Source organism: Lutjanus erythropterus, chromosome 11 (genome assembly GCF_056507025.1).
Source record: "Lutjanus erythropterus isolate fLutEry1 chromosome 11, fLutEry1.hap2, whole genome shotgun sequence".
NCBI classification, from domain to species: domain Eukaryota; kingdom Metazoa; phylum Chordata; class Actinopteri; order Lutjaniformes; family Lutjanidae; genus Lutjanus; species Lutjanus erythropterus.
The window spans coordinates 21,932,525-21,949,130 of record NC_139327.1 but is presented as its reverse complement, the minus strand read 5'-3'; the positions used below and the strand labels follow the sequence as shown (position 1 = coordinate 21,949,130).

General features: G+C 38.4%; 1 protein-coding gene across 4 annotated transcripts in view; it reads left to right on the top strand.

Annotated features, from left to right (window-relative positions):
* The first annotated feature begins 3,047 nt into the window (after positions 1–3,047).
* grik1a (glutamate receptor, ionotropic, kainate 1a) overlaps positions 3,048–16,606 on the top strand; it is a 59,200-nt gene continuing 45,641 nt past the window's right edge. For all 4 annotated transcript variants that reach the window (XM_084731285.1, XM_084731282.1, XM_084731286.1 and 1 more), the window contains exon 1: positions 3,048–4,646. In XM_084731285.1, the coding sequence (XP_084587411.1) occupies positions 4,565–4,646 (82 nt within the window). In that variant the 5' untranslated portion in view covers positions 3,048–4,564. The remainder of the gene's footprint in view (positions 4,647–16,606) is intronic.

Genomic DNA, 16,606 nt, shown 5'->3' with positions numbered 1-16,606 from the left:
TTGGTGTTATTGTGTGACTTTTGGTGAATCCTAACTATTCTTTTAAATCACAATAACCCAAATAAATAAACTGATCGAGGCAGGAACTCCTATGTTCCTGTTCTAAAAGGTAAAATTACTGAGTTTGCCTATGTTTGGTTGAGCGAGAGAGTGATATTTGGGTTATATAATGATGGTTTCCAGTCACAACAAGCTGTCTGATGGCAAAGCAAATGATAAAAAAATTCTAAAAACAGTGTACTCTTAAACTAATGTTTTTGTTGTTTTACATTTTGCTGCTGACCCTGTCCTTTTCTGCAAACTGGGAGCATCTACAGCTAATACACTACTGAGAAGTATCTCATCCAACTCCATTTCAAATAATCAAAACTGTCTCTTTAGTATACTGGACCCTTCCTTGCCCCACAGGCCATGCTGTCTTTATGCTCCATGTCCTTTGATAAATAACATGATTCCTACAATGATCCTGTTTTACTTGAATTTTCTTTGTTTTGAAAGGAGGTGTTCAACAGAGCCATGTTAGTGTCTGTACTGTAACTCCAGGGAAAAGAGAAATCATGCAATTGACTTTTCATCCTTTGACCAATTCAGACATCTGCTTCTCTCTCCAGCTCTTTTGACTTTTTCGTTATCTCAAGCGGTGTCACAACTGCAAAACAAAAGCAGAGACAGACTCCAATTCATGACGTTTTACATCAGTCCTTACTGCATTTCCACTCTACCCCTCCTGCATTTCTTCCTGTATCCACCAGGCTGTGCTGTTTCACTATATGTCATCACAACACCAGGCTGATTGCTGAGATCGACACAGTCAAGCGCACCTTAATGGATGTATTGAACATGCACTTAATACCCAGCTGTGACAGGGGAAATCTGCGAGCTGCTCTGATTCAGAGTGAGAGGAGACAGTGGAGGAGAACAACACACCTTGGATGTTCTTATTATTGTCTTTTTATTATGACGCTGGTTTCTTAGATTTTAGCTTTACTGGGCGACGGTGCCCAGTAAGAACGTTGAGACTGTGAGGTACAATCACCAGGCCTTGGAGGCAAAATCCTGTGAGAACCCCTTTGACTCCTCCCTTTGTACTTTTAAAACTGTGTTCGTACATAAAACTGTGGAGTATTATCATTTTTATGTTAAAATAAATTTTCTAAATTTAGTTTTTTTTGTGTGAAAGTGCTAATTATTTTTCGTTTTGCACCTGCAATTCTGAAGTCAAAGTTCTGTTTTTCTCTTCAGGAACACTGATTCAAAGCTTAGGAACCACATCATAACCGCCTCAGAGGTTATTGTAAGATCATTCAGTTGATCAAATAAAAATGATTGATGCCAGATGCTTTTGCAGAATGGATTGCAGTTCTAAAATGTATTATGTTGAATTCAAGGCATTGCAGAAGATGGAATGCAGGATGAAAATAAATTCTGATGGATAACTGAGCAAATATATTGAAAGTAGAGGCAGTTAAAACTTTAAAACTGTGGCAGCTGTGCATTTAAGTACAAAAGTAAATTAGCCATAAATATATTAAGTAAAATGAGACAAAATGCCCTTGAAATTAAATTTACAAAACCATAATGCACCATTAGTTTAAAGAACACTCATTTCCATATAGTTATTATAATTATTTGTTTTTAAAATGTATTCTTTAATTCAATATGAAGTAGTTCTGTTTCTGCATCTCTAGCAGACATTTCCATGTATGATATTTAACTGACTCTGCTCTGTATTCATGTCAGGCGAGTTCACTGTGAGGACTGTTGCCCAAGGACTCCTTCTGGAGAGGCTGGACGGTCATTTTCTGAGTTAATTAAGTTTGTCTATAGGCTGTTTGTCAGAGGTCCAGGTTGAGTTGGCAGATTTTTGTTTTATTTTTTCAGATCACTTGGCTCACAGCTTTGAGGGAATTCACAAACTGTGATAAACAAAATGTCAGTTCTGACGTGATGTGGATTTTGCTTGAGGAGAGCAAAGCTGTGAGATGGCTGGCACAGGGAAAATCTTTGCCTTTTTCAAATGTCACAATATCAAATCAAAACAGCCCAGAGTTAACAATCTACAGAAAGTTTTAAATCCAGCTATGAATAAATGTCGTTTAGCCTCATAAATCACCGTTTTATGCCACCACAATGACAAAACATGGAAAGTACAATGAAAATACAGTATTCAGTCAAGTCTATGAAGATGCTTAAATATTTTTTGATGATGCTGGGTGTCAAAACACATCAGGTGATTATTCACATTATTTAAAATACATTCCCACGCTTTGAAGGCTTTCATGAGTTCTGGGACTGCATAGATGGGAAGGCATGACCCAGTCAGATAAAGACCTTGCTTGTCTGCAGTGAGAGATAATCTGGCATTTGCCCTGTAACCTGAAGATTATTCTCCTCTCATCAGGACCGGTGGAGAGAACCGCTGCCAATCCATCTGCTCCTTAATCCAAACCGAACAGAGCCAAACTAGCCAGAGATAACCAGAATTAGACCACGGGTACTTTCAGTGTAAAAGCTGGTCCATCAAGTGTGATGATTTTGCAAAATTACAGTAAAAGCACATTAATTGAATGTATTTTTAAATACACTCAACAAAAATATAAATGCAACAATTTTGTTTTTGCTGCCATTTTTCCTGAGTTGAAGTAAAACATCTAAGACTTCTTCTGTACACACAAAATGTTCATTTCTCTCAATTTTTGTTGTAATTTTTTTAAAAAAAAATCTGTGTTAGTGAGCGTTTTTCCTTTGCCAAGATAGTTCATCCACCTGACAGGTGTGACACATAGAGATGCTGATTACACAGAATGATTATTGTGCAGGTGTGCGTTGGACTGGTCCACAACAAAAGGCCACTCTAAAATGTGCAGTTTTGTCTAACCCATCTTCATCAGAGGACTGACTGATGAAGACACAACTGTCTTGAAACCTTAGTTGCTGAAACATCCTAAGTCCCGCCCATTTTCACTATGTGTTCCAAAAAACTTGAGCATCAGTAAACTTAATTCTTCTTTCCTATTTCCTGTGCAAGAAAACCAAATTTGTTAAAGATTGTTAAAAGATGTTGCTGGGGACCTGTAAAAGCAACATATAGCCATATCTTAACTTAGTTAATGTTAGCTAGCTAGTTACATCTGATAGCTAATGTTAGCAAAATGCCAGCTAACTAGCTAGCTAATCTATATCAATCGTTTTAGTTACCTTGGTTAGCTAGCATTTAGCTGACATTAACAAACTTAAGATGTGTAATGATATGTAGCTTTTACAGCCCCAACATCTTTTAACTATTTTCAATTTTTTTTTCAACATAGACAACAGCACATAGCATATCTAATTAGCTACACACAGGGAAGGAGGAAGTTGATTGCCAGGCTGTTATCGGCACACAGAGCAAAAAGGAGCAGGACTTCAGAAGAGTCGATTTAAGGCTGTGAATTAATCAGTCCCCTTTTGTTCCCTGGTAAGGCAGGTCATGACTTTGTCCTCCTGGAGGGAAAAAAATGTTATCTGTAGCCCTGTGTGAAATAGCCATTATTCAGTACCTAATAAATGTATTTTTTCAAGATAAAACTGCACATTTTAAGTGGCCTTTTTATTGTGACCAGTCCGAGTCACACCTGTCCAATAATCAAGCTGTTTAATCAACATCTCTGCCACGCCTGTCAGGTGGGTGGACTATGCTGGCAAAGAACCAGTGCTCACTGATACAGATTTCAAGTAATTTGTGAACAAAATTTGAGAATTTATGTCCAGTGAAGAGGTCTGAGATCTTTTATTTCAACTCATCTAATCAATGTATATGATGGTCTGTACAATACATAACCTATTTTAAAGCTGCTATTAGTGCTGTTTATATTTTTCTGATGCATGGAGAAAAGTCATTCATAATTTCATTGTACTTGAGTATAATGACAATAAAGATCTTTCTGATGTCTGATTTTATGGGAGCAAAAATAAAGGTGTTGCCTTCATGTTTTTGTTGAGCAGAGATGACCACATTCCATCTACAAAAGGCAAAAATCTGTACACCTAAGCCAGTCTGTCATATGAGCCATCACATTTTTGGATAATAGAATATCGTATAAAACACTTGTGTCTGTTTTCACAATATCTCAGAGACAAGGTGTAAGCAATTACTTAAATTGGTTTTATTTTGAAAGGTCATACCGGAAATCATTAACATTTCGGCTTCTTTGACACTCATCCGTGCGCCCTCACTCCCTCCAGCGCCTGCCACCTTGGAGGCGCACTGGCTAGTGAGTAAAAGTGGACGTGTTTGCTGACCGCTGGCTGCGTTTTTCTTTTGCAGCGAGGTTTTGTTTGGAAGATGTGACTTCTTGGATTGATTTAATGCAGGAAAGTTGGACTCATGTGACTGACTGGTGTGGACATCATTTGTTTCTTTTGTGTGGCGCGACGGAGTGATGCAGAGTGGAAAGGACTGGACTGGGAATAAAACTTGGGCTGCTGCGCGCTGGCATGGCACGGCAGGTGTTTCAGCGCTCGGATAGAGGCTGTTTCTCTCTGTCATGGTGTCATTATCCGCGGTGAGTTCGCCTGGAGCACTATGGAGGAAAGAAAGAGACTTTTCTTCTATCTTCTCCTGGCGGCGCAGCTCTGTGTGAGCTCAACACAAGTCCTCAGAATCGGTAAGCGCAACAGCTGTTTACGCACGGTGTTTGTTGTTGGCGTTTCCCTGCGTGTCTGAGCTGGATGGACAGAGTCGGAACCAACAGTGTGGACAGAGTGTTTGCACATGAGTGGCCCCGTTTTCTGTCAGATACAAGGGAGCATTTATATATAACATATGTCAAAAATCACACTGTAAAAATTCATGCAGGAATTTAGTGAAATCAGCAAATCTTATCTTCATTTATCTAAACATTCAAGTTTTATTTATTCAAGTTAGGGTCCGGTCAATTAAACTTAGATTTTTTTAGTATTTATTTACAGAATACAGCATAAGTAATGGTTGCTAGATTTCACAATAATGAAAGCGAACCACGATGAAGGTTAGTATTGTCCCTACCCTTCACTGTAAAAAAATCATGCAAGGATTTAGTGCAACAACTAATCTTTTCTCTTTAACTTAACGTAAATCTATTATATCGTCAATATATAAACTTTTATTTTCAGGACACTTCAGAACTTATAAACGTGTTCTTGAAGTCTTTTGACTTGAAGTGATGAGCTGAATGAATGCACTGTGCAGAGTTCTATCAACTCATTCAGTTAAGTTTCTAAAGAAACATGATCAGCATATTAGCGGATTTCCCAGCATTCATTGTTTTGGAGTTAAAATTCTCCTGAGACCCTTCTTTACATAGTTTGAGGAAAACATGATGGAAACTTGTTGTGCATCATGTGTATTTGTGTTTACAAAAATGAAAACACTGTGAAATATAATGAATGTCAATATTGAATTCTTAAAATTTAATAAATTTGCTGGGTGCAGTTTCACTCTGTATGAAATGAAGACCTGACTCTTCAAACAGAGAAAATGTTGGTTTGACTTAATGTTTAAGCTTATAGAACCCAAGTAAAACTGAATTAATATCAAATGTATTTGACTAGAAAAGTTTTGAATCATTACAAAATTACGTCAACTTGTCTTTTCAAATTGAGCCAATTTCTGTAAGTTACAACTAATTAATTCATTAACTTTTTATACTTTTCTTCTTTTTCCATTCATCCTAGTTGGTGCCAATCCTATGATATCCTATATCCCATGAAAGTGATTATGGGATTACTTGCTTTTAACATTATCGAGGTTATACTGTCTGTGAGGTTGTGCCTGAACAGAGGCAGAGATTACCTGCTGCATCAAAGGCACAAAATACACTGTGACAACTTCACTCCCCCGCTGGTTAATTTAGTGTAGGAGATAAATGTTGCCACCTTTCAGGCTTAATTGAGACCCACAAAGCAAATGCAGAATGCAAAGGTGGTTAAAATATTCTGAAATGAATTTTAAATCACATAGAATTAAAATGTGTGCAGGATCCAAATGAAATGTTCCCTCTGAGATAATAATTAAAACACTCTCCTTTATTAATTCATCATCACCGTATACAAAAATGACATTGATGAAGGGAAAGTGTGTAGAATTCAGACTCAAAATAATCTTTCTGATGACTTTGTTATCAGAGGGTGACTTAATGCAATATCTTTGAATCATTTAAGTTTTAATTGGATTATAGAGGACTGTATGTGCTTATTGCCACTCACACCCACTCACACCCACCCACCCACCCACACACACACACCCACACACACACACACACACACACACACACACACACACACACACACACACAAAGAGCTGAAAGTAATAGATTATTGATTCCTCTCAGTATACTCTAGAGGTTCTACTGTTGGGGCATTTTCATTCAAAATATGTCTCCCAGCAGCTGATCTTGAAGCGTATCCATCACTGAGATGGATGTAACGTGTAGCCGGTGAGGGCGATGTAATCATCCTCATCCTGCTGTCATAGAAGCTGTGGAGTCAGTGGAGGTAAGAGCAGTGAGAGAACTCCACCTAGACTTGATTAGACAGGAGGTGGCTGGCGGTAAGCGCTTTGGGCTGTGTTCATTATCTAAGCAGCGGCGTCTCACTTTCAGGCTCCGAATCAGACCAGAGACTATGTGGACCTAATTGACTGAATAAATGGAGGATTGGTGTCACTGCCACCTGTTCTTGCCTTAGAGATCTAATGGGCTATAGAAGAGGTTCACATACAGGACTGGTCCTGGGTCGGAAAATACAGCAACACTTTATACAATAAGGAATATGTCAATAGATATATTTCAAAATGCATCTTCTTTTCTATACTAGAAATCATGGTTTTGCATTTCAAGGTCATATTTATGTTTGACAGTATACATAAATATGTCAGACAATGAAGGTACAGTATCTTACAGTACATCAACACTTACAACATCATAATTGGCTTTGTTGTGTGTGTACACATGAAAGTAATTTTTAATGTTTTTTCTTTGTTCTTAAAGTACTGTAATGTAGTAATAGGCAGACAGCTAGAACAAGGACAAATGGCAAATAATGAAGAATGGATTACATAAATAAAAGTCTATATGTGTGACTTTTATTTATGTTGTCAATACTAGCGCGTTTAGATACGGTTTAATTTTACAGTAAGTTAAGCCATCATGATCCTATAAAAAATGTGGGGTTCCTGGTTGTGAGCCTGCATTTAGGTGAAGGATGGGTGGGTGCATGTTTTGACAGACTAGCTTGCCTTTTTGGATTGAAGGATCAGAGGACCAAACAGTCTGTGGGTGGTGTTTCTGATAAATTGAACATCCCCTACGTTTAAGACATATAAAAATACTGTATTTTGAACAAAACAAAAAAGCACAAGTACTGAGGTTAAGATATTCTTTATCCCTCACTGAAAAATCCAGAGTCTATGAATATGCACATATTTTTTGTTTAAAAAGCTTAATTGCTGTGTTCTGGGGGTTTAAAATTTCCACATCTCACTCATTCGAGCTGCATGCTGCACCATGATTGGCTTCCTACCTAATTGTGACATCACAAAATCCTGCTGCTATTAAAATACTTTAAACTCTGATTTAAAGTGTAACTTTCAACCTGCCCCATATTTTTCCCATGTTCTTTGTCTAAATGAGTAATGAGAACGACAAGTTTTGAAAATGGTTGAGCAAAATTTCTACAGCCATCAGCAGTGAAATGAGCTGCAATGCAATCCTGATGAGCAATTGTGAACTGTCAAAGTGCTTGTTTTGCAACTGACAGGCTCAGATTGTTATTCTAAGTGTCTGACAGCATTCTGGAAAGGATTGCTGCAGAGACAGACATTTTCTTTAAAGTGTAACATCGTGTTTGTTTAACCAGAAACAGTCGATTTGTATTCCATTTACAGAAACAGTAATTTTATCATTGTAAAACAAACTTCATTCAAACTCGGCAACAGCAAAATTAAAAACTCTCCAAAACCCTCTTGGTTCATCTTTCCACTGTTCCCACCATCAGCAACTCTGGTTTGGTTGAAATAAATCCTAAATTCACCGAGGTAGATGGGAAAATATCAGGAGAGGAGTGAGAGGGAGGTTGAAAATGAGAGCCACAGGAAGAAGTGGTGGGGAGAAACAGTGTGTACAGCCAGAGTATTTTCACATCCACCTCTGTGAATAAAACCTTTATTTCAGCCAAACCAGTGTTGGTGGTTACTCTTAAGGTAAGCACAGATAAACTGCCCCCCTACAGCAGATCAATGTGAAAACACCCTTCTGCTTGTGCATCATTCTGCTCAGTGAAAGTCAAACATTTAAGTGAAGTAACAATAAGTAAAACATATTTTTACATGGTGGTCTACAGGTAACAAAGAACACAAACCCAGACAGAGAACAGCAGCAAAAATGAAAGCAAACCCCACGGCATAGTATGATGGATCATAGCATCCTTACCTCACACAACACCCCACATGACACACATTAAGGCTTGATATCACCTTACGTATCTAATTTAAACACAAAATCAGTTTGGCCAGCATTGACTTGTATGAGGCTGTAACTATTGTGACCTTAATCCAGTCCTTATAACAAGGGGTGCCTGTATTATTTTGTCTGTTGTATAATCCTCACTGCATTAAGGAAGAGTTAACCCCAAGCTAGGAGCTAACTATCCCCCTGTAAGTCCGACTGGTAGAACAAATTTGCCTCAAAGAGAGCAAAAAACATGGCGTCCTTGGCAAGGACTGATCCAACCGCTCCTCAGTCTACCCATAGAGATCTTACATTTCCAGCTCTCACTGCTTTGAATTAGACCAAGCCTCTTTAGTTTGACTGAAGTCCAGTAATATCTATGAATTGTTTTATAATGTATAAATTTGCTTTTTGTTATTTGGCCAACCCATGTTATGGACAATATTATCCCAGACTTACTGATTGAGGTGAACAAACTTTAAGTGACACGGTTTCTGAACTCAGACACATCTTGGTGTTTATGTACTGCAATTTATTATTACTTATGAGCTGACATACTATATAAATCAACAGTGATATTCTATCTGATAAGCTACAATGTCTTTTTGTGAATTGGTACACATGGAAAAAAAAAAGATTTTTGCCAACCACAGTATAAGAGTGCTATTATAGGCTGTATGTCTTGATAACATCCTGATGTTCGCTGCCCTATGTGTTGGATCTTTTTAGCATGGATGGCATTTATTCATTTTATCTGGTGAAGTCCACAGCTGCACATGCAGGAGGTTTCTGATCTGGAGTTTAGCTCTGGGTCACACATTAATATTCAGGACCATTCAGGTCCAATATGTTCAGGTTTGATGCTTCAGCTCAGGCTCCCTTGAACAACACAAGTCGTGAAATTCACACAAGATTTACATACATAGACACTATCAGTGTCTGTGAACTGCAAAGTTTGGCTCCAGGTGCCACTTTCTGTTAAATGTAGTTGCTTCAGTTAACTTGGAGCTGTAACCTACATTTTTACTAAAAAGGGCGCCTGCTTAATTTTATCCATTAGCTCCTTTCTCTCTAACAACTGGCCATTAGGAGAACGAATGAATCTCACCTCAGCCAAATTGCCAGAGTTTTGGAAAGTTGGCCCCACTTCTGTCAAAGATATATACACAGATAAACTGTGGAATTGGCTGCCTCAGTAGGGTGATCGTTTATCATGCTGGCAGAAAACCAGGACTTTTAGTTGTGAGAAAGGAGAGGAGGCTGTAGTTGGTTATAGAATTGCATGGTATACGTTGGTATTCATTTGTATGTATTGATCCTGTGGCCTTACGGGGCCTTTCTTCTGATGTGCAGATTGATCTCAGGATGGTGAGCGAAACAATCACTTCTGTGCCTTTCTTTGTCTGATTTAGTGGCACCTGTGTCTGTCCGACTTGTGAGCAGGAAAATAATGATTTTGGAACTCAACGTGAAAGGATGCTGTGGTTTTTTGTCAGCATGATTGCAACTGTTGTATACCGCTGTCGTTTTACAAAACCAGTGCCAACTAGAAGAGTGCACTCAGTGGAGAGCAGATCTCTGCCAGGCAACCTGAAAAGAATGCTCTGATGTAGCCCCTTTGTCATCGCCAACATTTTGATTAGTAAAAGTAATTTCATTACGTAACACTGCTTGTAGGTAAGGCTTGTTTTTAGCCTAACAGTTGTTGATGACTTCCATTCCAATGAAACGATAAGAGCAGTAAGAAGTCAGCAGTCATTACAGGTTATGTTTAGGGTTAAATCGGTTTTATGTAGATCTTTCAAGATTTCTCCAAAAATGTGAGTCACTGCAACCGTGAGAGGTCCTGGAGCATACGCACATAAATGTGTACAAAAACATTTATGCTGAGGGGTCCAGCAGTGTGTGAGATTAGCTGCAGACAAACTGTTGGTCACTCATATGCACACCCATACACCTATCACATGATGTATAAACTACTTCTATTTTTTGCTGTCATTTTAGTGGTAATGCAAAAAGCGTCATGTTCTTAAATAGTAAGCTGATATGATTCTGTCAAAATGCTACAGTTGAGGATAATTATAAATGATGCATGATAAATATTGGGATGATTAAATTAAAGGCTGACAATAGGAAATTGATATTGCTTTTTTATTATTCTAATAATGAAATTATAGCAGATAAATATTGTGTATAATAATATCCAATTAAACAGATTTTTTCAATGCAATTTGAGTTCTTATGCAAAATGCTCTATAAAAGACAAAGTATAAATATTGTGACATTTTTTGATGTACTTTAGGTGAAAAGAAAGAATATTTGAAGAGTCAGAACTGTTCTTTGTTTTTATTATAATTGATTCTTCCCTGCCCTGCCCCTTTTCACTATGTGCTCCAGTAACAGTTGCGTAAGCCTGGTACCCAGTGGAACCTCGATCATCTTTCTCCATTCCTGTTTACTGTACTCAGATAGGCTGTACAACTAAAACCTGGTCAAAGCACAAATCTGTGGCGCAATCAGTCTGCCTGCACAAGATAGTACATTTAGCCAGCACATTTGGCCGAAGCACACACATGCTTCTCAGCAATAACAAAACACCTTCATTTATGTTCAGTCTTTTCCCCTCACAGGAGTGTGGATTAGTGAAGTGTCCTTTGAACATATTTTCGACCAGCAATTAAGTGTAAATATTGAAGTTAAAAGCGGGCGCGTCTGTGTGTCTCGTGCTTGACTGAGGTCTGTGTCCAAAATTATTCTCATTAATGAAGAATAAAAAATTATTATTATAATTCAAAAGCCTATTAAATCTCAACAGACCTACGAAGTGAGGAGGGGACGGGTTCACAGCTGTCAGATTGTATTTAACATATCAGTCAGCATGACAGCTGGAGCAGCTGCAGTGTTTTCGTCCAAATCCAGAAAAACAAGGATTAAACAATTATGATCCATAACGTCCAAAATGAACAAGATATTATATCTGACTGCATGAGACCGGCTTGACCCGGGGAGAAAAAAGCTCTGTGTGCTTCTGTTAGAGCACTGATGCTGGCTGAATCCCCTGTGCCTAAGTTTGTGCACAGGTTATCAAGTTCAGAAACACTTTATGATTCTGTTTTTTCCACCGACAGAAGTGTTAGCAGGGTGGAAGAGTGAGGATGAGAAGAGATGAGGATTAGGAGGAAGAGGAGAGTACACACACAAACACTTTTTTTTCAACCACAAGCATCATATGTCATGGACTTTGTATAAAAAAGATTTTTCTTGTTCAAGTGCATATTATAAGCTCTTGATGTTGGACATGACTTTCAGATGCTACTCCTACTCCCGGTGCCCTTGCAGTCAGTTTCGATTATTTCTGTCTCTGTTTTTCTCCACTCTGACATCCCTGATTGCATTTTTTTCCTTGTTTGCCCATTCGTAGGGCTCCCTTGATTTGTTTTGTCGGGGAACAAAATGTTTCCCCTGTGTTTTTGCAACCAGGGGTGCAGTGAAATGTCTGTCATTCACTTTGACACCTGAGACCCCTGTTTTTTTTACCCTCCAAGATACATTTTCTCCGCCTGTAGCTACATCACCTCTCCAAAGTGCACTGCAATCCCTGTTTTCAGAGACACGGAGATGGCAGGGGTTTCTGTCACTGTCAGCAGAAAGGAGAACTCTCTTACTTGTCCAGCTCAGTGATCTTTCACAGATGTTCGAGTGAGCCACATTTCTTCTATCTCAGGTGCTCAGTGGCAGTTTGATGTGAACTGCCCTCCACTGAAATGTAGCACTAAATAAAAGATGACTCAACCACACTATGCTTTTTGGTTATCACCATGTGGAGGTCAAACAGAGTCCAATATGAAGAAGAAAGCACTCTTTTCTTATTTTTTTTTGTCCTCTAAAACTTCTCTTCTCTAGTTTAAAGTGTGAAAATCAGTGGAGCCATGCTGATACAATAATTAGGAATAAAACTCTGCATGCTAATGTACCTTAATGGCACTTAATCATTCCATTTTCAATCATGAATGTGTAAATCTAGCCTTTCCTAGAACTGAGGCAGTCTGGTCATTTTTATGATGAAAAGGCAATGTGGGACAACATCAGCCGCTGTAACACAGCATATTAAAGTCCCCTCTACACTTTGCATATACATACGCATCTCTATGCAAATGGCAGGCAAGGGCACAGATCTCATTACAACATAGTGGGGGGACATGGAATCTTCTCAGGAATATTTTATGGAGGAAGCATCAATAATATCACCATGGGAGATGTTTCTCCACCATCCTCCGTCATTCACTTGTGGCAGGTTCACACCTGAAGGTCTGGTTCCTGAATCAGACCAATGCAAGGATGATAGATTGTTTCAATTTTCCAGCCAGATCGATTTGGTTCAGAAAGGCACAACTCAAATGGTCTAGATATTGTAAACACACGTCATGAGGTGAAATGCCATTCGATTATACAGTCGGCAGGTGAAAATACAACAAATGCCCCAATTTCTACCTGGATATTGTACATGTGGAGTGCATATCAGCAGACTTTAGAGGGCCACATGTGAACTTCTCAAAGGACAGCAGGTATTAATAATTTAATAACCTGGGTATTTCTCACTTCGTCTTGATTACCCCTGCCAGTTGACATTGTGTTTACTTAGTTCACCAGTCACCAAAACAGGTAGAGAAACATTCTTAACTAATGAATTGACATGTGCAGTGGTACGCTTCTGTTAATTGGTTCACACTGTGTTCACACCAGAAATGAACTGCTCCACAGTTCAAATGACGGCAGTCTGAGACCAGCTCTTTCAACGCAGACCAGAGTAACTGTCTGGAGTTTGAATCTGAAGTTCACTCCAACCTGAAACGAACGGCACCAAGGGCTTAAACACTGAAATGGTTTGGTTCAAACTGACTAAACAAGGTTTGTGTGAACTCACCCTTTGGCTCTTTTATCTTTTATCTTTTATAATAGAACCACAATATAAATGTTTGTCTCAAAGGCTAACGGGTATGATCGAGGTAATATTAGCAAGCAAGGTAATTAACTTGAGGCGATAAACACAGTTTGGTTACAAAACAACAAAACAAACAAAATTAATTACAAGGCATCAGTCACAGGACTAGCCTCTGGTCCTAGCAGTCACCAGTCACCAGAGATGCTACCAAGTGGAATCTGGGAAATGTAGTCCAAAAACAAAGAAAGGTAAAGATGAAGTAAACTAGCCTGGGGTTCAGTTGGGGATGTGATTTTCTATAGTATGTGTGTATTTCATTTTCTGAACTTACCAGACTGTTCTAGATGTTCTATTATTTGCATTTACCCTCTCGGTCATTATATCCATGTTACTGAGGATGATTTTTCAAAAATCTCATTGTATTAATATTATGTGAACGCACCAAGAGTTTTCCCTACACTACTATTCAAATATCAATCGTATTTGGTCGAAAATATTATTATGGTATATGGTATGGTATCAGGACAGAACTTTATTTCCTAAATTCCCACTCGGTTTGTCATAGGTAACAGTTCAGACCAGTGAGCAGGATACATGGGGGACATGTTGTTAACTGCAAGTCAAAAATCTTTTGTTCCAAAACAGGAGAAATATCCGTAAAACGTTCTTAAATAACACAAATTGTACGCAATATTAATCACCACTGAGGCAAATGGAAAAACTTAGATTTTTATGTTTACACCCATCCTTAATTTGGCCATAATGAGCTGCCCTGTGTTTTATGCAGCCTCGGCGCAGCTTGAGTGTGCTTATATTTTATGCAAATGAAATCTACCTGCAAACCCCGGTCGCATGTTAAAAGGCATTTATGGAGTCCCGTGGGCCCTGTGAAACTTTTAACACTCATTTATGCTGTCTTGTAGGGCAGATGGATGTGTGTTCCTGAGGCAAATTATTCCTCATTATTTGGGAGCTGAATGAATGCTTTTAGTGCTCTGAGGTACATTAATTCATTTGCAAGGAAAAAACACCTTGTTTTTTTAAAAAAAATCATTTTTTTAATGACTGCAGTAGTCACAACCCACAGCAGAGTTCAAGAAAGAATGGCGCATGAGTTGCGCAAAACATAATTACTTGTAATTAAATAGTGAAGTGACAAATGGATGATGTGAGGTTCTCCATGTGCACACACACACACACACACACACACAAACACAAACACAAACAAACATCTTTATCTCCCCATTGGGTTGCTGAAGAGACTGATCAGGTTTGCATGACAGGTTGGCACAAAGCTTGGATTCGTTCTTGAGCTTTTTGTTTTATGTTTTCCTCCCACCACAGCAGGCAGATAAATCTCTCATTCATCCGTTGTACTGTACCACATATCCACATTTTTATGGCACAGTTTCCCTCCAATTACAGCTACGTACCTGGTAATCACAGTAATTGTAGAAGAAACGACATTTTTATGTTAATGCCCTAATGGTTCCTGATTATAATTACTAATTGGCTGCTGTTGCATTTATAAGGATTTATTTAGTGACCAGGACATTTTCTGAGTGCCTGTCTCTGTATTTTCTTGATGTGCTTTAATGTGAGTAATGCATATATGTACATTTGTGTATGTTGAGTGAATGCATACATAGAAAACTGATCAAGCTTTACAGATAAATCATTTTGTGCAATCTGAAGGAGTGACATGTATGAGCCATTCATCATGAATGCACTTACATTTACACAGACAATCAGGTTGATAATTTACAAGTACAATTTCCAAGACATGGCGCATGGAGCTCCTCAGGCTGCTCTACATGTAAAGTACTTGACCAGCAGCTGTAACCATGTGAGTCCTGATGTGTTTCCGTCCCTGCGGCTCATGTTATCTCTTGTTATATGTGAGCAACAATTAACCATGCGTCAAATTAATTGTCCATCTGTTGTGATGGCCCAGTAATTCAGGATGCCTCGGACGACTCCCCTGGACTTTTATCATCGTCTGTTTGTGGAAATGAAAAACTGGACTTCAAAGGGCCGGTTACAGTAATGCAGACTCAGAGGTCCCTCACAGTGTCACTGCAGGGACCTGGTTCAAAAAGACGGTGCAGATCCAGTGAACACATTTGCATTCTTTGTGATGGATATTTAAACCCTTTGTTCTGTTCTGGGCTAGGCTATTGAACTTCATACTTTACTTACCCATCAAAGTGTGTCCATAAACCTGAGTATTGAAAACCAAAAGCTACTATGCTAACAAGATCTGTGATCTTATTTAGCTTTTCTTTTGTCAGATAGTTTCTGATAAATGTTAGACCAGGGGTTCCCATTTTTTTCATGTCAAGGACCAACACAACAGCTGCACATTAGACCATGGACTTTATTATTTGGAGAGGATTTTGTTTTAAGGATTTTTTTGTATTTTTAGGTTTGAAGATAATACAGTCTACATAGTCAATCAGTAATCAAACTAGAATCACTACAACTGATTTGGCCAACCTATTTCTTTACTTGTTCCAATTTCCAAAAAGTGTGGTTTTATTCCTCCTTTTGCTGCGTTAAACTATACAGATTTCTTGTGTGGCTGCATGTGTTTTCCACAATGAAATATGCTCAATTGCTTTCATGCTGAAAAAAAGGTGGACCAGGTGTCTCGCTTTATGTAGGACTTCACAGCATCTCATCCCCACATTTTGATTGACTCTAGTTTTCAACAGACAGTGCTGGACAGATGCTTTCCCAAAATCTTGATTTTATACAGCGGCTGTGAAGAAAGCATGGAGGGATGTCACCACGTGTCACTGTCTTTGCAAAACTGCAAGTCACACTGCAGATTTGGGCAAAATATTTGGAAAACAATTTCAGCTAGTAAAAGAAAAAAATGTCCCCAAGGTAAATCATAATTATATGATCAAAAGATGCAATTATGAGATAATAAGGCAGAATTATGAGATAAAACATCATGGTTATGAGATAAAGACTTTCTTTTAAATGACTTTTTATCCAATAGTTGTAACTTATTTGGGAGATTTTTTTTTCTTTTACTGGCAGAAATGGGCTTAAATTACTGCAAAGAAAAAAAAATGCAGTCGCAACAAAGACTGGAAAACTATTTATCTATTGTCTGTTATGTGTTACAGAAGCAACCAGAGGACGAACCATAGAACCTTAAGAACTAAGGAGCATAATATGATATGAATAT